This window comes from Phycomyces blakesleeanus (assembly GCF_001638985.1).
Source record: "Phycomyces blakesleeanus NRRL 1555(-) unplaced genomic scaffold PHYBLscaffold_27, whole genome shotgun sequence".
NCBI lineage: Eukaryota > Fungi > Mucoromycota > Mucoromycetes > Mucorales > Phycomycetaceae > Phycomyces > Phycomyces blakesleeanus.
In genome coordinates, this window is record NW_017265160.1 from 255,196 (window position 1) to 276,518 (window position 21,323).

Here is a 21,323-nt window from a genome sequence, read left to right on the forward strand (position 1 = left end):
AAATATTGGTACTACTGGTAATCATGATGTTGGGCATTATTAGCTGGTCATAAAGGTTGAATGTTAAAAGTAAAAGCTCAAAGTGAATTAGGTTAGTGAGGTAAATATCAAGAGACAAGGACAGACAGGGTTGTATGTTTCATGTTGCTCTGGACGAGAGTGAGGATTAAATTCTATTTATCTATTTACTTTAATATGCAACTTAAAAAAAAAAATTAAAAAAAAATGAGGGGGGCGGAACACAGAATATTTCTTGGCATTTTATTGGATGCGTGCATTAAACTTTTCACAGGTGTTTTTTAAAAAAAGGAAAGGAAGAGGCACAAACGCAACTTTGTGGAAATGGTGTACACATTTGCACGCTGTGTTTAAATATTTCCATGTTTGGTAGTCTTATTCAGCCCCGTTCAGGTGTCTCTCGCTCTCTCGCTCTCTCTATTTCCTTTCCTCTCGCCCGCCCGTCCCCCACTACACACAATCTATATCCGTTTCTCCGCTAAAAAGTCAAAGCCTCCTTTTGATTCCATCACTCACAATACACTTGCTTTTCTTTCAAACGTTCTGTTTTATTTATCCTTTTATTTATTTGTCATAGCAACCAAATTAAACAAGATCACTTTGCCTTCCTTGCTTTATATTAAGCATTTTTCTTGTTAGCCTAGGTCTTGATCTTTACTGATATCAAAGCAAGATAAAGTAAACATGTCATCTGTTTTGAAACCCAATAAACGATGCGTAACTGACATTTTATTTTTATTTTGTATTATATATATATAAATATATAAATATATATATGTATATATATATATGTAGACATAGTTTCTCTTTTATTCCTTTCATAGCTTCTCACGAATATGGCCACTGAGCACCTATCCCCTCATGTGCTCCAAGCCGTCGAGGTCTATACCAAAGGTACTCGAGCATGGTTCGAGGATGACCGAGATGGTTGGGTCTCTGCCTCTGTTGTCTCCAACCAAGTAGATTCCACCAAAGTTAAGATCGTCTTTGAGAATGACGAAGATTCCAGAAGAGTACGTTTGTTTGTTTTTTCTTTGTGTTTTTTTTTTTGTTTTGCTTTTGGTTGAAGTGTTCTCTTGACTGATATCAGATTTAAAAGGAGCATGTGTTTGAGAGTACTCTGGCTACAGTTGAGAAAACCAACGGTACCACACTTCCACCTTTAAGAAATCCTCCAAAGATGGAAAATACCGATGATTTGACCAACCTAAGTTATCTCAACGAACCTTCTGGTAAGATACATACACACACGCCCATGCAAGTGGGATCAAAAGAAAAAATGAGTATCTCTAATTTGTGATCCACTCTACAATTTTTTCTCTTAGTTCTTAATACTATCCAAACTCGTTATTCCCAGCGAAACATCTACACTTATTCTGGTATCGTTTTGATTGCTGCAAATCCATTTGCACGCGTCCAGTTATACGAACCAGATATTATCCAGCAATACTCCGGAAAGAGAAGAGGTGAACTAGAACCACATTTGTTTGCCATTGCTGAAGATGCCTATCGCTGTATGATCCGTGAAAAGAAGAACCAGACAATCGTTGTTTCCGGAGAGAGGTAAATAAGATGGATCTCATAAGGGATAGGATGGGCGGAGGGGATTATTTGGGGGTTTTAATAGAATGCATATCTCGTTGTGTGTGTGTGTGATTGCTTATTTTATGTTTCACAGTGGTGCAGGAAAAACCGTCAGTGCAAAATTCATTATGAGATATTTTGCCACTGCAGACGATAAGGAAGCCAAAGGAAAGGCTTCCAAGGAAGGAGCGGCCAGTATGACTGAAGTTGAAGAACAGATTCTAGGTTAGTGGGATTACACGCATACGGTTATTTTTGGTTGGTTGGTTGGTTAGTTGGTTGGTGTGTGTGTGTGTGTGTATATATATTTATTTATTTTCTCTACAAATGTATGAAACCAAAATACTCACAATAAATTCGTTATAATCTTTAGCTACCAACCCTATCATGGAGGCATTCGGTAACGCAAAGACCACTCGAAATGATAACAGTTCCCGCTTTGGTAAATACATTGAGGTAAAGAAATAGCAGTAATAATAAATAAATAAAAGCTCTCTCTCTCTCTCTCTCTCTCTCTCTTTATTTCCCTCTTGATATTTATATTTGTCGAAAATGATAATAATTTCCAACTTTAAATGTATATTGCTTCTTTAGATTCAATTCGATAAAGACACGAATATTGTCGGTGCAAAGACTCGCACCTACCTTCTTGAACGCTCTCGTCTTATCTACCAGCCCGAGATTGAACGTAACTACCATATCTTTTACCAGCTCTGTGCAGGTGTACCTCCAACAGAGCGCAAGGAATTCGAGCTTAAAGACTGGACCAAGTTCCACTACCTCAACCAGAGTGGCACCGGAACTATTCCAAATGTAGACGACGTTGAAGAATTCGAACTCACCAAACGATCACTTTCAATGGTCGGTATATCCTTACAGACACAATGGCAGATCTTTAAACTCTTGGCTGGTCTCTTGCATCTCGGTAACGTTGAGATCGGAGGTCGTGGTGATGCCACACTGGCAGAAGATGATGCCTCGCTTGAGATAGCAACCCGCCTTTTGGGCATCAAGAAGACATCAGAGTTCCGCAAATGGTTGCTTAAACGCCAAATCATTACCCGCAGTGACAAGATTGTCAAAAGTCTCAGTCCTGCCCAAGGAACTGTCGTCAAGGATTCTGTCGCAAAATACATCTATGCTAGTTTGTTCGATTGGCTTGTGGTTGTAGTCAATTCTAGTCTGTCGTGCCAAACACCAGGACTGGTCACTGCATTTATTGGTGTATTGGATATTTATGGATTCGAACATTTCAAGAAGAATTCATTCGAACAGTTCTGTATTAACTATGCCAACGAAAAGTTGCAGCAGCAGGTAAATCTGGGCAAGAAATTAAAGAGAAAATATGTTTACTTACTTGCATTATGTTATAGTTTAACCAACATGTATTCAAACTCGACCAAGAGGTAAGACATATACAGTGCCATGTATTAGAGGGAGCTATATAATAACAAGATGGTGTTTTGTTAGGAATACGTTCGAGAGAAGATCGAATGGAAGTTTATTGATTTCAGTGATAATCAAAAGTGTATTGAGATGATTGAAGCCAAGATGGGTATTCTTTCTCTCCTTGATGAAGTATGCCAAATACACGCATATATATATATATATATATCCGGCAAACACAAAGAGATCTTATTATTATTTTTCATAATTTTTGCAGGAATCTCGTCTTCCTTCTGGTACAGATCAGGGTTTCTGTGACAAGTTGTATGCCAACTTTTCCACACCTGCATACAAAGGTTATTTCCTCAAGCCTCGTTTCTCAAACAGTGCATTTACTGTTTGCCATTATGCTCACGACGTTCAGTACGAAGCCGAAGGATTTATTGACAAGAACAAGGATACTGTTCCCGATGAAATTCTTACACTCTTGCAGAATTCTGAATCAGAGTTCTTGGTAGACATGTTGCGTACTGCAACTGATGCAGCTACTGCTACGCCTGTAAGTTTTGGTTTAGCAGAGTAAATAGGGTATCATGTGTTTATTTATTTCGCGTGTGGGATTTGTGGGTAGACTGAGACCGTCAAGAAGATGACAACTCCAAAGAAGCCTACACTTGGTTCTATTTTCAAGGTAAACTTGTTTTATTTTATTGTCATGTCTATAATAAAACAAAGCAAAAATATAGCACTTGCTAAATCATCTTCATTTTATACTATATTGTGTCTGTGTGTAAAATAGCTTTCGTTAATTAACCTAATGGACACGATTGGAGAAACAAATGTACATTATATTCGATGCCTGAAACCCAACGAAGCAAAGGTTGCTTGGGGCTTTGAGCCCAACATGGTACTTGGACAGCTACGTGCTTGTGGTGTACTCGAAACAATTCGTATCAGTTGTGCGGGATATCCATCTCGATGGGAGTTCCCTGATTTTGCAGACCGCTACTATGCATTGATCAATTCCAAGTACTGGGATCCCAATACTCATACCAACATTGATTTCCGTGAGCTGTGTAATGTCATTCTCACCACCTATATCCAAGATCCTGACAAGTACCAGATCGGTCTTACGAAGATCTTCTTCCGAGCTGGTCAGGTAAGCCAAATATATAAAATATTAATAATTCACATATACTTGTATATAATTAACCATTTTTCTTTTTCTTTTTGTAACGTGTGTGGCTTTTTAGCTGGCTTACATGGAAAAACTGCGTGCTGATAGATGGAACGAATGCGCAGTCCTGTTACAAAAGAATATGCGTCGATTCGTAGTTAGATTGAGATACTTGCGTATGAAGGACATCACATTGATGATCCAACGGGTCGCACGTAAAAAGGTTGCTCAGGCTGTATTGGCACACAAGCGTCAAGAGAAGACTATGATTATGATCCAATCCCAATGTCGTGCGTTCATGGCACGCAAGAAGATGGCTCGCCAACAAAACTTTGTAGTCCGTGTCCAGACAGGTAAAAGAAAGAAATAAGATTGAATGTTTGAGAAATATTGATAAATTGGTTGGTGTGTACCCATTTAGCTATTCGTAGTCGATTGGCTCGCAAGGCATTTGCAGGCTTTAGAGAAAACAATGCGGCTACTCAGATCCAGTCTCTCTTTAGAGGATGGTGAGATACAACAATGCGCAATTAATTGATTCGTAGTGAAAAGAATACATAATATACTCATCTACCATATTTACAGGGCTGCACGTAAGAAATACTTGGCTCAAAGAAATCACATTGTGTGTGTCCAGACACAGATTCGTCGTCGCCAGGCTCGCAAGCAACTTGCAATCTACCGCTCTGAAGCCCGTTCTGCAAGTCACTTGAAAGAAGTGTCCTACAAACTTGAAAACAAGGTAGTAGAGTTGACTCAGACATTAACCCAGCAACGCGAAGAAAAGAACCAGATCCAATCCAAGGCTACACAGCTCGAGACCCAGATCCAGTCTTGGATCCAGAAATACAACAAACTTGATAAAAAGGCAAAGGAACTTGAAGCATCGCTTGCCGAATCAGCTGCGGTTCAGACAGAACTCACTTCGTGGCAAGAGAAGCACAACTCTCTTCAGTCAGACCACGAAAGTACCCTCGAGAAAATCAGCAAGCTCGACCAAGAGATTGCTCGTCTGTCAGCTGAGAATCTTAAACAAAAAGAGGAGGTTGCGGCACTTAAGCAGCAACAGCAAACAATGGCTTCATTGCCGCCACAGCAGCCACAGCCCCCTCAGCAACCTCAGCGCCGCACATCTATGCACACCAACTACCACAATGCTGCTGCTGCCGCTGCTGTCACTAGTGCCACTGCTAGTGCGGCTTCTGCTGCAGATGATGCCGAGGTGGCTGAGCTCAAGAGCCAGATCGTAGCTCTTAAGGCCCAATTGTCTCAGAGCCTCCGACGCCAGCCTACACGCCAACAGTCGATCAATGCGTTCTCGCGCACCCTGTCACCTGCACGAAATGATCCTTACCGTCGTGGAGTGTCACCTGAAGGAGCCAGTCCGCGCGGAAAATCCCCCACTGGTTCATCTATTGCGTCTTTCCGCCGTAACAGTGTAGGAGAACCACCTGCTCGCCCAGAAACACATGCCTCCAAGGTGGTTTACAATGAACCCGAGCAAATGCGGCCCATGTCAATCGACCACATCAATACTCTCAAGAACAAGAAGATGCCTAATGGTAGCAACCCTGACGAAGCCGTAAGTTTTCTTGATTGGTTTTTGAGTATCAAATATTGTAAAAAAAAATTAATAATAACATTTTACTTTTTATTTTTAGATTCATGCTATCTTTCACGATCTGGAGACCTTGGATAAGGAAATCCATATTGGGCTGGTCCAATCACTCAAAATTGTTCCTCCCAATGTTCAGAACCCTCCTTCGCCCGAGGAAGTGCTTTTCCCTGCCCATATGATTGCCATTTGCGCCACTCAAATGTGGAGACTTGGTTATCTAGCAGAATCGAACTCTATGCTATTCTCGGTCATGTACACCATCCAGAAATACTGCGCCGTAAGTGCTATTGGTTTTTATAAAAATAAATCAACAAGAGAAGAGTTATAGTTATTATTATTATTATTATTATTATTAACTATTTATATTTACATATATAAATGACTTGCAGAGTTTTACTGGTGAAGATACCATTATTCCCTGCGCTTACTGGCTCTCTAATGCTCACGAGCTTCTGTCCTTGATCTGCTCAGCTGAGCAAGAACTCGAGCGTGAGATGCACTACAACTCTATACATGGTCGCCGCGCAGTCGGATGGCACGAATTTGAAAAGCTAGTCGAGACTGTCAAATACGAACTCCAGTGCCTTGAAGACAATATCTACCACAACTGGCTCACCGAGCTCAAGAAGAAACTGACCAAGATGGCCGTTCCTGCCGTGATTGAGAACCAGTCTCTTCCAGGTTTTATTGCCAATGAGTCCAATCGATTCTTTGGCAAGATTCTGTCGAGCAACAACCAGCCCGCTTACTCGATGGATGATTTGCTCAACTTCCTGAACCGGGTCTACCGTACCATGAAATGCTATTATGTTGATCCATATGTGGTGGCCCAGACATTGACTGAGTTGCTAAAGTTGATTGGCGTCACTACCTTTAATGACCTTGTTATGCGACGCAACTTTAACTCATGGAAGAGAGGTAAGAATAAAAAATAAAATAAAAAGAGAGAGAGGCATAAAAACTGACATTTTGTGGTATTGTGTACAGCTATGCAGATCCAATATAATATCACTCGGCTGGAAGAGTGGTGCAAGGCTCATGAGGTTCCTGATGCCACTGCACAGCTTGAACATTTGATGCAAGCTGCCAAATTATTGCAGTTGAAAAAGGCAACTCTGGAAGATGTCAAGATCATCTATGATGTGTGTTGGTTATTGGCTCCTACTCAGATCCAAAAACTTATCCAAAACTACAGTGTGGCTGATTACGAAGTAAGCTTAATTATTCTTTTCTTACTACTTCTACCACCAACGACACCAGATAGTGTAAAGTGATATGTATAAATGTTGAACCATTCTCTCTATCCTTTGTATAGGATCCTATCAGCAACGATATTCTGCGTGTAGTGGCATCGCGGGTGAGCAATGGAGATTCCAACGACATCCTGTTGTTGGATAATGTCTCTTTGGATGATAGTCCATATTCTATGCCAGAAAACCACGTGGTCGAAGCAAAACTCTATCTACCTGCCTATCTCAACCTGCGACAACTTCAGCGCCTCACATCTTTGGTGGCCATTGTCAAACAGAACCCATCACGTCAAGAATCCCTTTAATAAACATCGAAAATATCCGAATAAGGGAAAGACGTTCTTCTTCTTTTTCTATTTCCCCCCCTCCTTTCTACCCTCTACAACTTCTTTATCTCTTTATCTCTTACTCTCTCGCTTCTTCGTTCTCTCTTTTCCTTTTCTGTCTTGTTATCCCATTTTATTAAATATATAAATCTTTCTATATGTACAAATGTACTAGACTGAAATATGTAATTATATATACTTTGTGTATGTGTGTATGTGTGTGTGAGTGTATATGTGTATGTGTGCTATATGTGCTATATGTGAGTGTTGTGTATGTGCTGTGGGCTTGTTAGTGTTGATGTGCGTATCTTTAGATTGAAAGGTAAGGTCTAGAGCCTGTTGTCTGTTTGGTTAAGATGAAGTGGTACGGGATATAAATTTCTGTTCCAGGTGACTGAGACGGGTGGATAGTTCCGAAAAGACGGTTTGAAACGGTGGTAGATTTACTACAGGATGTGTCGGCAAGACTTTCATCTTGGTCGCTTGTGTTGCCAGCAAATCGAGATTACACGCCACGCGGCCTTCGTCTTGCTCTCTTTGTATCGTGGGTACTATTTGTTGTGAACGTGTTGTCTCGGCCCGATCGTCCCGTCTGAGAGGAGGAATTTTGTAGGTCTTGTCCTTTTCCCACTCATGATCAAATGCGTGTGCAGTTAAGACAGGAGAAAGGGGATGATCGGAAAAGGGAGAGGTTGACCAAACTGGGGTAGAGACGCGCGCTGTACTATGTGTGCTGTGTGGACTGTGTGTGCTGCTGTGATCACTGCGCAAGGGTGCCAATACAGGAATGCTATCTGTATTAACTAGTGAACGACGATACTTGCGACGACCAGATACAGAAACTGAGACAAAGCTAGTGCTAGTGCTAGCGCTAGTGCTCGTGCTCGTGCTTGTGCTCGTGCTGATACTAGTACTTGTACTTGTACTAGTACTAGTGCTAGTGCTAGTACTGGCACTGGCACTGGCACTGGCACTTGTATTTGTATTTGTATTTGTATTTGTATTTGTGCCTGCACCTATTCCTGTTCTTGCACCTACTCTTGTGCTTGTTCTTGTGCCTGTGCATGTTCCTGTACTTGTTCCTGTTCCTATTTCTACTCCTGTTCCTGTGCCTGTGCCTGTGTCTGTGCCTGTTCCTGTACCTGTGCCTGTGCCTGCACAAGCTGCAGAAGCAGAAGATGATGATAATGAAGATATTGAAGGCGATGATGGTGATAGGGTTAGGCTGTCACCCAAGGTGCGTTTGATAGGCCGTTGGCGCATTGTCTTTTGTCTTTTGCGGACTGGTCCAAGCCGTGTGTCGATTATGACAGCCTGTTGTGCGCGTGCTTCGATGATTGCCTGTTGCTGTTTCCTGAGTTTTGCGGCAGTCAGCAATGCTTTCTGAATTTCGTGTGGAGATTCATTTCGTCGCTTGGCTAATCGAAGTATCCAGCTTTTTGTCTTTTGCTTGGCTTGACGCTCAGTCTTTGGTGGTAGCATACTGGTTGGAATAAACAATATAGAAAAATGATATAAAAAAAATGAAACTTTGTGTCAGTAAAATTCCATAAAGCCATATCACTTTTTATTTATTTATTTACTTTTTTTTTATAATATACTATTTATTAAGAAATTGATCATAATTGTAAAGTGCTTCAATGTCACACATGCTGTCAATTTTGGCAGCACCGATTCGTTTCAGATTTACAAAAATATCTCCACAAAGACATTTCTCCTTCTATCCCTATTAATTCCTTCCCCTTGTTTAAATTTGTATATTTATATATATTGATAGGAATGTTGGTCAAAGAATGACACAAAGAACAAGTCAAGTCTGCTTGTGTGTGTGTGTGTGTGTGTGTAGATAATATGTAAAATTAAATACAGTCTAATAGAATATATAAAAACGACTCACCATTCCAAAAGAGTCTGTTCAGTATCTGAAACTGATTCTTGTGTAAATTCGCCATCGTCAGAACTGATATGGTGCTGTTCAATGAATAGATGAGCAAGATGTGACAGAGTAGCATCGGTTATGCTCCAATCCAATATTAATGTGTGCTCAGTTATGTGCGGGTGTGTGTTGGGTTTGAGAGTAAAGGATAGACTCTGGAGTAAAGGATTGGCTGTTCCTGCCAACAGATCCTTGTGAGAGAGTCTACATAACTCTGCCAAGGCATAGAGCTGCAGACGACAGGCGATGGCGATAACCAATTGAGACTGTAGATAGATATGGCCGTTTTGGTCGGTACATATGGACTCTGGACTACTCTGGACTAGCCGAGTGATTGAGTGGATTTCCTCTGAGGTTGGAGAGTGAATTATGGTGAATATATAGCGTAGATCGTCAAGAGAGAAGAAGTCGAGTGGTTGGTTGTCTTGGATAGGTATCATGTAGAGAGAAAGAGCTGAAGGATGTGTGGTGCCTAGGGTAATTGCTTTGACTCTCATATTATTCCTGTCTACAAAATAAGGTGAGAAGATTAATGATAATATAATAAGCAAGGAAGGGAGAGTGTATTTGGGGGGTAAATAGATAAGTAAGTAGGTTTCCTATATTTTTTATTTTTTTTTTAAAAAAAAAAAAAGGCAAAAAATTATGGGGGGGTAGAAGGGTATAAAGATAAAGAGATAAAGAAGAGGAGGGTGGGGGTTGAGGATCCCTTGAGATGAAACGTATTATTATGAATATTAAATATATAAGGTAAAGTAAAGTAAAATAAAATAAAATATATACATAAGAATCCCCACAAACATGTGTTTTCTTTTTTTACATATAAAATTATAATTATAATTATAATTATTTATATTACATTTATATATCAATTATTATAATAATTAAAGGTGATTTGCTCTTGTTCTTTATTTTATTTTATTTTATTTTATTCTCTCCTTCTTTTTCTGAAATCCATAGTCTTGAACCCCCTTAAAAGACAACAACGAAAAAAGAAAAAGAAAATTAAAGTGAATTGAAGTGAATTTGAAGCTGAAGTAGCAAATTCATATTTTTTATATATAAAAAAAAATATTACTCCTTGTTTCATCATTTTGAAAGAAAGGAAGAAAAATATTAACGTTTATTGTGTGCATGAAACAACCTCTTGTTTTGTCTGCTTTATTACAGCGTTTCATGTCTAGAATTAAATTTACCAGGAATTTTTTCAGTTAAACATCTACACAAGCCACACACTCTATTCTTTTTCCACTTAAACCTTGGTCTGTCCTGACTTCAATTGGCGACTAAGCTATAGCCACCAACCTACAAACCAACAACCAGTGACGAGCCACTTGTTCAATTTTTAAATCACTGCACACACACACACATATATATATATATATATATATACATATATACATATAAAACATGTCTTCTGATGAAGATGACCTTGACTTGAACGACGACACTACTTCTCAATTAGACAATGCTACAGACGATGGTGATGTAATGGACATTGAAGGTAAAGCACATTCTTGTCTCATTAAATACATAAAAACAATAAATTACTCTTATCAGTATTGTCTTCTATTATTATTATTATTTTTTAATTTTTATCAACAACAATAACAATAACAACAACAAACTCATATTTATACATTTGTTGATATATTGATATGTATAAATATAATACAATAACAATAAAGACCCCTTACCTTCTGCTCGAAGTTCACCGGCACCTCAACAGGAGTTAATGGACACAAACACATCTCACAGACAACGTCTCTGTTTGTGCATCTCACCAGACGCAAGGATCTGTAGATCCTACGACTGTGTTCCTCATGCAAGTTATTGTAGATATTGAAGAGAGAGAGAGAGAGAGAGAGAAGGAGAGAAGGAGCGAGATATTGATATTAAATATAAACTTAGGTTGCTGCTATTCACCCTAATCCAATCTATAGTTTGGCAGCAACTCGATGTTATCGGTGGATATTTACAGGATCGGATGATGGCTATGTACGAAAATGGGATTTCTTTGCATCGATGAATGGCAAACTACTTCTCACTCAAGCACAAAGACATCAGCATGTTGAATCTGTGAGCATGGTGAGTATTAGATAATTATTAGTATATCATGATGTAGTTTAAATAATATTACTGTGGGGAATATATATAATTTTTCTCTGAATCTGGCAGGCTGGTGTCCTGAGTTCTTGGTGGGAGCATGAAGAACATCCAGGTAAATTGACTATTGCTATTATTATTCCTTTAATTTCATAACTGTCCTTTGTATTACTATTACTACTTTACTTTTATATAACATTTAAATAAAACCTTTAATATGCACACATATACATACACTTGTTTCTAATAAATAATATAATATAATAATATCAATATTAATATTAAATAATAAGTAATGGGTAAAAAAGAAGTAAAGTAAAAAAAGAAGTGTATAATTAATGCCTTTATGTATATATGTATATCTATAACCTGCATTCATCTAGAACCTGTTGCCAAAATAGAACCAGTCGATTCTACCGGAGAGGAAAGTGCTGGTACACAGGCTGTTCAAGGGCCACTACTAGAACCCAAGGCATCTCCTGTATACAGCATGGACGTTCATGCAGAAGCACTCTGGATGGTTCTAGGCTGTGACAATGGTAGCATTAATCTTGTCACTGTACGACATGAGGAAGGCAAGTGCCGTAATGTGTTAAGACATCACAAGGGTCCAGTATCGGTCTTGAAGATCACTCCAAGCGAAACAGGTGTCATCAGTGGCTCTTGGGACCGGACTGTAGCCGTAAGCATAGTTTCTTAATTTATATATATAACAAAAACAAAAGCAAAAAAAAAGTGCTTTTTTGTTTGTTTATTTATTTATTTATCTATTTATGTGTGTATATCATGTGGATTGTTAGGAGTGGGATCTTCACACAGGCACAATAGTCAGATCATACCAAGGTCACAACTCACAGATTGCATCGGTCGCCTTTCAACCTATCTACACACCCTATGTGCCTACAAACACATCAAAAGACACCCAAGATAAATCTGTTCTTGACACCACAGATAATCCTGACTCTGCGCAACCCACAGACCCTAGCTTGATCTGGGACCAAAAGAACCCTGACATTCTGCTAACAACCAGTGTCGACGGCCAATGTTTGTTGTGGGATCGACGGGAACCTTCAAATGATGCACGAAAATTAGGGGTACCAGAACGTACCCCACCTTGGTGCTTATCCGTGAGTAAATACCGACCAATACTGTGTATCTGTTGTTGATTTTAAACAACAACACCAACAACAACAACAACAACAACAAAAAATCTCTTTGTCTCAATAGGCATGCTGGAGTACTGACGGCACAAAGATATATGCAGGTCGGCGCAATGGAACAGGTATGTCTTAATATGGAGTAGTCATACACAGAAAAAATTCAACACTATATTGTCTTTTTGTTTTATTTATTTTTTTGGTATTAGTTGATGAATATGACTATGCTTCTCAAAAGCATATCCAGACCTTCCGTATGCCATCGAATTCCGGTCCTGTATCTTATGTTAGCAGTATGCCAAATGGAAAACATTTGATATGGTAAATATCAAAAAGCTCTATTCATGTTTTACTTTTGTTTTACTAAATATGTACATTGGGATGTAATTATTAGTGCTTCAAATGATAATGTGCGCCTCTGGGACACATCATTAGATTCTGCATTTACCATCCGACCAGGAGTTGAACAAGAATTTGTAAAACCCTCGAAAACACCATCAGTAATTCCTTTTATCATTTTGCCTGGTCATCATGGAGGAGTTATCTCACATATATGTAAGTCATATAGATTTTTATATATATAAAAATTGATCTATATCATGTTATTAATTTTAATAAACTAGATGTTGACCCAACATGTCAGTACATGATCACCACGTCTGGAAATAGAGGCTGGGAAGGTAGCTCTACAAATGCATGTCTATTTTATGATATTAGTCCTGTTGTTTAAATAAACGTGATTTACTTTCTAATATATCTATATATAAGTCTCTTTACCTTAAGGATACAAAAAAAAACTAGAGAGAAAGCAAAAGTTGTACTATAAGATAATGTTTAGCTGATTCATATTTAGTTTCAACTACATTCTTGTATATTATTATTATATATCTTTGAAATCCTTTGAATTTATTTATTTATTTGTTAGACAATGTTAATCCTTTCATGTTTATACAAGTAAACTCTGCTGTTATGTCTGTAATATTCTTGACTAAATATAATTTTAATAAATGTCACAAAAATATGCTATAGAAAATTATATTTAAGATTTAAATAATACATTGGTCTCTTACCCTGTAGCTATATGTAAAATGTGACTCAATAGACCTTAGAAATAAATATAACTATAAAAAAAAACAGAAAACATTAATTCAAATTATTTTTCTTCTATTTCTACTACTTATTTACTGTAAAAAATATATAAAAGCTGTAATAATATTGTTTATTTAAAATTCTATATACTTTCACAGTATATCTATATCGTATCTAAAATTATTTTAATATTACAGCTATCAAATTATAATAAGTATATAAAAAAATAAAAAAATCTAATTGTGGTATTTCAGGTACAAAACAATAGAAAAATAAAATATTTGATAATAGAGACGTATAGAAATACTTTGAGACTGTATATAAGTTGTCTTTATTCATAAATAAAAAGTGTCCCTTTTTATAAGAAAACACAATCTACTCTTGTCATTACGTCTTAGTTTTTTAAGGCTTTCTTTCTTTACTATATTTGATTATTAGAGTGTATTTACTGCTTAACTAGTGTCAGTGTTACAATTATGACATCAAGTCATAAATTGTACTTCTTTAGTTCTTAGCTATTCTTTTCTCTTTTATACTAGAGCTTTAGGACTTTCTACTAAATTAGCTCCATATCGATCTGACACAGTTTACCCAGCAGTATGATATAATTATCTTAACAATCTTTAAGATATTATCTACAGTACTAACTGTAATAATTATTGGGCTGATTACTTAATCGTCTATATACATTTTATACTGACAAGATGATAGCTACTATGCTATCCCAATATGAATATGTTCTTATATGTGATAAATCCAACATCCGAGTGTCTGGATCACCACACTAATATTATAAATAAAAATCTAATACTTTATATATGATTTAATTAGTAATATCCTTTTAAATGTCTAATCTAAATAAATTATAATAGACAGCTAATTGTATTATAAAAACTTTGAATTTTTTTTTAAAACAAATAGAAATTGTCTTTCGCCGCTACTGGGAATCGACTGCTTTTATAACTGTTATAACACAAGTCCGAGGAATTTACCGGACAAGTCCGGGCCGCACATAACAAATTTTATTGATTAAATTTATAATAACTAAAACTTTAATTTAAAAGTAAGCCGCAATAGCTCAGCTGGGAGAGCGTTAGACTGAAGATCTAAAGGTCGTGTGTTCAATCCACACTTGTGGCAGTTACTTTTATCTGTTCTGATTAGTTTTTTTTTTGGTAATTTTTAGTAAACAATTGTCGTTTTCGATCTGGTATTTCTTTTGTCAAGTCTCGACTGGGTGTATCTTTCTATTATTTTAACTTGTATAAGTTTTGATAATAGATCACCACCAACTAGGACGTTGTGAATAAATAGGAACAGATAAGAATATAGAGAATTGAATGCTTTTTATTGATATAAATCTTTGAGTATTTATACAGATTTCTTAAAAGTGAAACTTGTGGTGATCCAGACACTCGGATGTTGGATTTATCACATATAAGAACATATTCATATTGGGATAGCGTAGTAGCTATCATCTTGTCAGTATAAAATATATATAAACGATTAAGTAATCAGCCCAATAATTATTACAGTTAGTACTGTAGATAATATCTTAAAGATTGTTAAGATAATTATATCATACTGCCGGGTAAACTGTGTCAGATCGATATGGAGCTAATTTAGTAGGAAGTCCTAAAGCTCTAGTATAAAAGAGAAAAGAATAGCTAAGAGCTAAAGAAGTACAATTTATGACTTGATGTCATAATTGTAACACCGACACTAGTTAAGCAGTAAATACACTCTAATAACCAAATATAGTAAAGGAAGAAAGCCTTAAGAAACTAAGACGTAATGACAAGAGCAGATTGTGTTTTCTTATAAAAAGGGACACTTTTTATTTATGAATAAAGACAACTTATATACAGTCTCAAAGTATTTCTATACGTCTCTATTATCAAATATTTTATTTTTCTATTGTTTCGTACCTGAAATACCACAAAACTATCTAATCTAATTATTTTACCCAGGACATATTGGTTTTACATTTATGGAAGGCGATATAATATGTCTTGGCTAACGAAAAGGGGAACCAATCGGTATAACATTGAGGGCATATGTTAAAAGGAATAACCAATTGGATACCTGACTTAAGGATTTCTATCTACGATGTCAACTCTGACACTTTTATGGCACTTGTAACTAAGTCGCATAATCAATACCACTGTGGATAGTCAAGTTTATGAGTAGCTTTTAGATAGAAATAATCATATCTTTTTATTAAGAATAAATGTTAGCTGTCTATACAAAATTATTATGATATTTATGATAAATAAATAGCTACAACAATATGTCTTAGATGCTAGATATCCAGTAATATTTCTACAAGTATATCAATCATCTTAAATATATAAAGTATACGAGAAAGACCAATTGGCGAAGTCTTGATCTTTTATCCAAAAGTAATCAACCATTACTGGTTGTCTATGAATGCCAATTTTGGTCGCTAGTATCAACTCTGACACAATGATATTTTGTTTTGATTATACATTGTTACACATTTTAGAAACTGTATTCAGAGTAAAAAAGTAACTATTCATTAGTTTGTTAGTAGCTTAATATATTACTTTATTTTATTCTTTTAGCCCTAGGGCAAAAATTCTATAAATTTAAATATTCTTTTTTTTAATACATGTATATATATTATGTAAATTCTATTGGCTTGGAATGAAGAGCAATTAACCTAGGAGAAAAAAGTAACAGATATGAATTTTATTAAAAGTAGGTTATAAATCTTCACTTTTTTTTGCAATGTTTCTTTGATTCAAATTTGTTTATTTATCTATCTATCACAATTTTTTTAATTACATAACAATCAATATGCATTCAAATTCTAGCATAGTTATCAGCAAACAAATATTAGCAGATACAGTTTTTAGTGAAAGATTAGAGAAACACAAATCTACCATGGAAAAACAAGCTTATATAACAGGAATATGTATCGGAAGATCTCTTAAACCAGGTTGCTATTTGGTCAGCTTTGATGCATGTCCTGAAGAGCGTTTCATTATCCAACATAAATATGTATCTGAAAAAGGTGAGAGATATATAAAAGTAGTTCTTTAAAAAAGCAAGAAAATCTAATTTTTGTTTGCTGTATGTATTTGAAACAAAAAAGAATACACATTAGACAAAGAGAAAACCATACCAGCCGACAAATTGTTTTGGAAAAGTATTCAGTATCCTCAAAATTATATGACTTGGGCAAACACAAAACCAGGTCGAGTCTGCATATACAACTACCCTGATACTCCTCGTCAAGTATTTACTCAAAATACACTTGTTATATCAGAAAAAGACAGAAAACCTTTATCTTTTCAATTTTTAAACCTGCTTCCAGGAGACTACATCCGCAATACTATAATACCTACTACTAATATGCGCCTAAAAAAGCTCAATGAATTTCTGCCGTTGCTTGATTACGGGGAATTTCTTATATGGATATCAGTACTTATGATAAGAATGGACCATATGTACGAGGAAATCGAAGACTTTTGGCATTATCTGAGCAAAGCTATGCGTCCTAGAGATATAAATATGTACATGACACTAGACAGATTCTTTACCTTAACATCAGAAATAGCTTTAGCAGACATATCAATTTGCTCGTAAGTATTGAATCGTATTTAAGCTCAAGTACATAAAACTAACACTTTATTTTTTTCGAAAAAAAAGTGTTGAGGCTAGTGTTGAAAAATTTGAAAAGGCTTTTAATGAAAAACTTGCCACAAAGATTATTCCTGAGAAGTACTTGGTTTTATACAGTAGAAAATTATCAATCAGCAAGCATAACAATGAGGTGACGACATTAATCGACGAAGCCACCTCAAGTATAATTCAGGTTAATATTAAGACACGCAAGAAGGTCCAATATTATACAAAGGCATTTATCAAAAGAAAAATCAACGATTTTAAAGAGATAACCAAGCCGTGGCATCATACAAAAAGAACAATCGTTTCAAATTGTTTTCATGGGACACCGCATATCCCGGTTTCTTTGGAAAAGTGTGGTCTATTCACTATTTTACAAATATATCAGCCTGGATCAGAGTACAAGAAAATGCCAGAATACAAATATATTAAGAATCTCCTCGAAAAAGACAGTGAGGATGTTGCCTTGATATCAGAAAATCCGTATTGGTATATTGCACCGCACAATGCTGCCGAAGACCAGCTTATCATATCAAACTGTGGAATAACAACAAAATACATTGCCGATAATCAGACGGGAAAGGATTTACCTAAACAAACTAAATATCAAGACACAGTATTCCAAGAATATGACTCTATTAAAGGTACAAAAACGAAACATTTTTTTTATAACGCTGACAAAAAAATAGATATAGAGCCACGCATTAAAGAAATCACCGAAAGATTCGAAAACACAAGTTTTCTAAGCTTAAATATATTTGCAAGATATATAGCATTTTTTCTTGAAATCACATTTCACAACCTATGTTGTTTGCGAGCTGCTCAATCTAATGAACCAATATCTTTATATAAGAGCCTACGTTTGGAAATAGCAACAGCATTACAAGACAATGTATACGACCTTAAGCAAACCCTTGCTAATGTCAGTTCTTATGATAAAGCATTTTTGGAAATATCTAATATTTTGAAAATAGATAACCTCGATGAGGGATTTAACTACTTTAAAACAGGGTACAGACAAGAATTCATAGAGACACTTGTTGAGGTCGCCGGTATTCAACTCAAAGCACGTGAAATCGAGAAACAAGTATAATCAAAGGAATATCGAGAATACTCGAACTTGAATGCATTTGTTTTTATCAACATTGTTTTTACTGCTTTTATATTTTGTAAATATATGCAACAATACTTTTTTTACAGATGAACTCTTTCAGTAGTTTCATATTTCAGAGTTGGGGGGGGGGGGGGGGGAGGTGCTTGGGAATTGCTGTTCATGCCATATACTTTGATATATATATATTCTTTATCAATTACTAAATAAATAAATAAATATAGTACTAGTTTATGGATTTTCAAGTAAGCTGTATAGTTTGAATGAAAAGTACAAATCGAGGTAATGCAAAAAGAGTAAAAGGAAAGAAAAGGCAAGGAAGATAAGACTATACGGGAAGATACATTTTTTCTGGTATTATATATTAGAAGCATATACTGCCAATATATTACGAATTTAAAACCATTATTCAATGATACCAACAATAGGAAGATGAGGTCAAAAAATATAGCATGAACTCGAGCAAAAGTTTTACACTCTGAGACGGTCATAATATAGTATATTTGACCACTTGTCTATCAATATCTAATTGCGTCCTTTTTGAAAACACTTGGAGTAACAATGCTGTTCCCATTAGCCCACCACGTTTATATTTTGAGGAGTAATTTTTTTCAAACCACATTGACAATCAAAATGATTTTCTTCTTCTTCTTTATTTTTATAGTATCCCTCTTTCTGTTATTTTTTTTTCATTTTTATAAACAATGCATCCTTCACAGTTTAAGCACAAATATAAACTGATAACTATTGATTATTGATTATGTTTTCCAAAAAAAACAAGCAATTTGCAATTACTAAAATTGGGTTTTTACCAATTTTCTATTTTAGAATATATATATATATATTTATAGCCCTGAACCTTGTCTATTTTTCGCCAAGACGCCATTTACGCTTTGAAAGGACCTCCAATTGCTTTGTTACAGGTCTTACATAGACAATCAGCATGATTAAACCAACAATTACACACATGGTTCCAGCATAGTAGTATCCGTCCTGTGTAATCTCACAGCTACCACCCAAGTCCTTGCACTGTGCCTTTCCATCTTCTGACCCACAAGAAAATTCTAAAATAAACAGTTTCACGATAAGCACTCCTATGTTTTACCAGAGAGAATATAAAAATTCTACCTTGATTAAGGCTATCAGGAACGCTGCAAGTAGAAACAGTGAAGTAATCAACAGCTTCAAGAACGAAGAATTTGGGCCATGTTCCGCCAAAATTACTAAATGTGTTTAGAAGCTGCATATAAAGTAAAATAAGATTAGATATTATGAATATAATAATAATAATAATAAAATATTACTCAAAACTTACTGTCATGTATGTTCCACCAATTACAGGGTCAGCAATACTTGTCATAAAAGCCGAAATGCTGACAAATTGAACAGTCGACATAAATGAGCTAAGTACAGTAGACGACATGATGATAGCAAAGTATATAGGGCCGACTTCCTGATCTTTAGGATAACCAGCCACTACAAGCATTCCTAGAGCAGAACACACGAGTCTTCCAAAGAAGGCATAAAGCCACTATGGTCATACAGATAAGTAACACTAATATATAGTCGATACGATTTAATCGCATATTATTGAATGGGACTCACAGGTTTTAACGGACGAGATCCATTAGACCATTTGGCGGCGTAGTAGCCAAATAATACTTGAAGAGGGAAATCCAACAAGACGGCCAGGGCAAGATCTTCCTTGGAAAATCCTTTTTCGAGCAACTTCAGAGCTGTCACTGTCTCATGACAAATAAACCCAATCTTGGACACCAACAAAACAGCAATAAACGAGCGTACATCTGTGCCAATCAATATGTAAGTCTTTTTTTCTTTCTTGCACTCGATGTATTTTAACTTTATTAAACCTACTGGACAGTTTGCAAATTTTGATTATTGTTTCATAGACACCGCGTACACCCATTTGGTCGTCTTCACTTGGGACATCATTCTGGATAAGAGAGAAAGTCAATATTTTGTAAAAGTTGAATGTTTTGGCAACCAATCTTACCTCTTTGGTAACAAAGGCGAGCCAGGCAGTAACGACAAAGTACATAATACCCCAGAACTTCATATAAGCTCCAAGAGGAACTAAGCCTGTATCAAGTGGCTCTGAACGCAAATATTTATTACTGAATTCGGCTGAATTGAGGGCAAGAAAGACAGTAAAAGACAAAAAATAGCCTGTGTTGAGACCAATGGTTTGGGCAGTAGATGCATACGACAAACTTTCCTTTGAGAGGAGTGTAAGAGCCCAACCATCAACAGCAATATCTTGTGTTGCACAAAAGAAGATTGTAGTAAGGAAAAGGAAAGTGAGATAGTAGATGGGAACATGTTCAGCATTCATAATAGCATCAATGCGACTTCCCAGCCACAAGAATAGAATGCCTGTGAGAGTTTGAATAGGAATGATCCATGATTTACGTCTGCCTAACTTTGGAGTGTAAACAGCATCTACGATTGGAGACCAGATGAGTTTTAGAGAGTATGGCCATGATGATGAGAGAGAAAAAACTGCGATTTGTGAATAAGACATGTGTGATTTGAGTAGAAAGGGAATGGATCCGAATGAAAGGCCCACAGGGATGCCCTGGAGCAAGTAAAGAATAACAAGCAGCAAGAAGTTGCCTCTGTCTTTTTCACTGAGAGCTTGATCTCCTTTGGGTTCTTCTGTTGGAGTCATTCCTTCTTCCTCTTTGTTGCGAGGTTCTTTACGGCGAGTGGTGGTGGTGGGTTGTTCCATAGCTGTAGTTGTTGCTTTTGAAATAGCTGGTACGATAGGTTCGTCGTCCAGAGTTGAAAAGACGTAAGCAGCCGTCATGGAAATGAGGCGTTGTCTTGAAAGGGGAGGGGAGGGCAAGTAAGTGAGAGGGGACGTGGAGGACGATAAGAGGGACGTGGGACGGAA

The 21,323-nt window shown here is 36.4% G+C and overlaps 5 protein-coding genes and 1 non-coding gene across 6 annotated transcripts; 4 read left to right on the forward strand and 2 right to left on the reverse strand.

Annotated features, from left to right (window-relative positions):
* Window positions 1-854: 854 nt before the first annotated feature.
* PHYBLDRAFT_136641 (hypothetical protein) lies at window positions 855-7,523 on the forward strand (the record flags this gene model as incomplete). Its single annotated transcript, XM_018429802.1, has 19 exons — window positions 855-1,056; window positions 1,149-1,250; window positions 1,344-1,581; window positions 1,718-1,827; window positions 1,976-2,058; window positions 2,197-2,916; window positions 2,976-3,008; window positions 3,073-3,180; window positions 3,266-3,547; window positions 3,620-3,679; window positions 3,788-4,147; window positions 4,242-4,518; window positions 4,587-4,674; window positions 4,751-5,210; window positions 5,403-5,747; window positions 5,827-6,060; window positions 6,173-6,701; window positions 6,771-6,994; window positions 7,099-7,523. 19 exons carry the CDS (start codon window positions 855-857, stop codon window positions 7,336-7,338), a joined length of 4,695 nt encoding a protein of 1,564 aa, XP_018285910.1. The 3' UTR covers window positions 7,339-7,523.
* Window positions 7,524-9,252: 1,729 nt separating this feature from the next.
* On the reverse strand, window positions 9,253-9,792 carry PHYBLDRAFT_150953 (hypothetical protein; the record flags this gene model as incomplete). The annotated part of the gene is made up of 1 exon (XM_018432580.1): window positions 9,253-9,792. One exon carries the CDS (start codon window positions 9,790-9,792, stop codon window positions 9,253-9,255), a length of 540 nt encoding a protein of 179 aa, XP_018285911.1.
* Window positions 9,793-10,705: 913 nt separating this feature from the next.
* Window positions 10,706-13,288, forward strand: PHYBLDRAFT_150954 (hypothetical protein; the record flags this gene model as incomplete). Its single annotated transcript, XM_018432581.1, has 10 exons — window positions 10,706-10,799; window positions 10,984-11,111; window positions 11,207-11,383; window positions 11,474-11,516; window positions 11,785-12,083; window positions 12,202-12,528; window positions 12,629-12,683; window positions 12,768-12,879; window positions 12,953-13,113; window positions 13,182-13,288. The coding sequence occupies 10 exons, from the start codon at window positions 10,706-10,708 to the stop codon at window positions 13,286-13,288; spliced, it is 1,503 nt and encodes a 500-aa protein (XP_018285912.1).
* Window positions 13,289-14,714: 1,426 nt separating this feature from the next.
* PHYBLDRAFT_t231 lies at window positions 14,715-14,787 on the forward strand. Its single transcript has one exon. It is a non-coding gene; the product is annotated as a tRNA-Phe (tRNA).
* Window positions 14,788-16,467: 1,680 nt separating this feature from the next.
* PHYBLDRAFT_173785 (hypothetical protein) lies at window positions 16,468-18,391 on the forward strand (the record flags this gene model as incomplete). Its single annotated transcript, XM_018437110.1, has 4 exons — window positions 16,468-16,684; window positions 16,766-17,255; window positions 17,323-17,942; window positions 17,988-18,391. The coding sequence occupies 4 exons, from the start codon at window positions 16,468-16,470 to the stop codon at window positions 18,389-18,391; spliced, it is 1,731 nt and encodes a 576-aa protein (XP_018285913.1).
* An 882-nt stretch (window positions 18,392-19,273) lies between these two features.
* PHYBLDRAFT_118030 (hypothetical protein) lies at window positions 19,274-21,098 on the reverse strand (the record flags this gene model as incomplete). Its single annotated transcript, XM_018428615.1, has 6 exons — window positions 19,274-19,500; window positions 19,538-19,649; window positions 19,725-19,940; window positions 20,015-20,214; window positions 20,285-20,363; window positions 20,424-21,098. The coding sequence occupies 6 exons, from the start codon at window positions 21,096-21,098 to the stop codon at window positions 19,274-19,276; spliced, it is 1,509 nt and encodes a 502-aa protein (XP_018285914.1).
* Window positions 21,099-21,323: the final 225 nt, after the last annotated feature.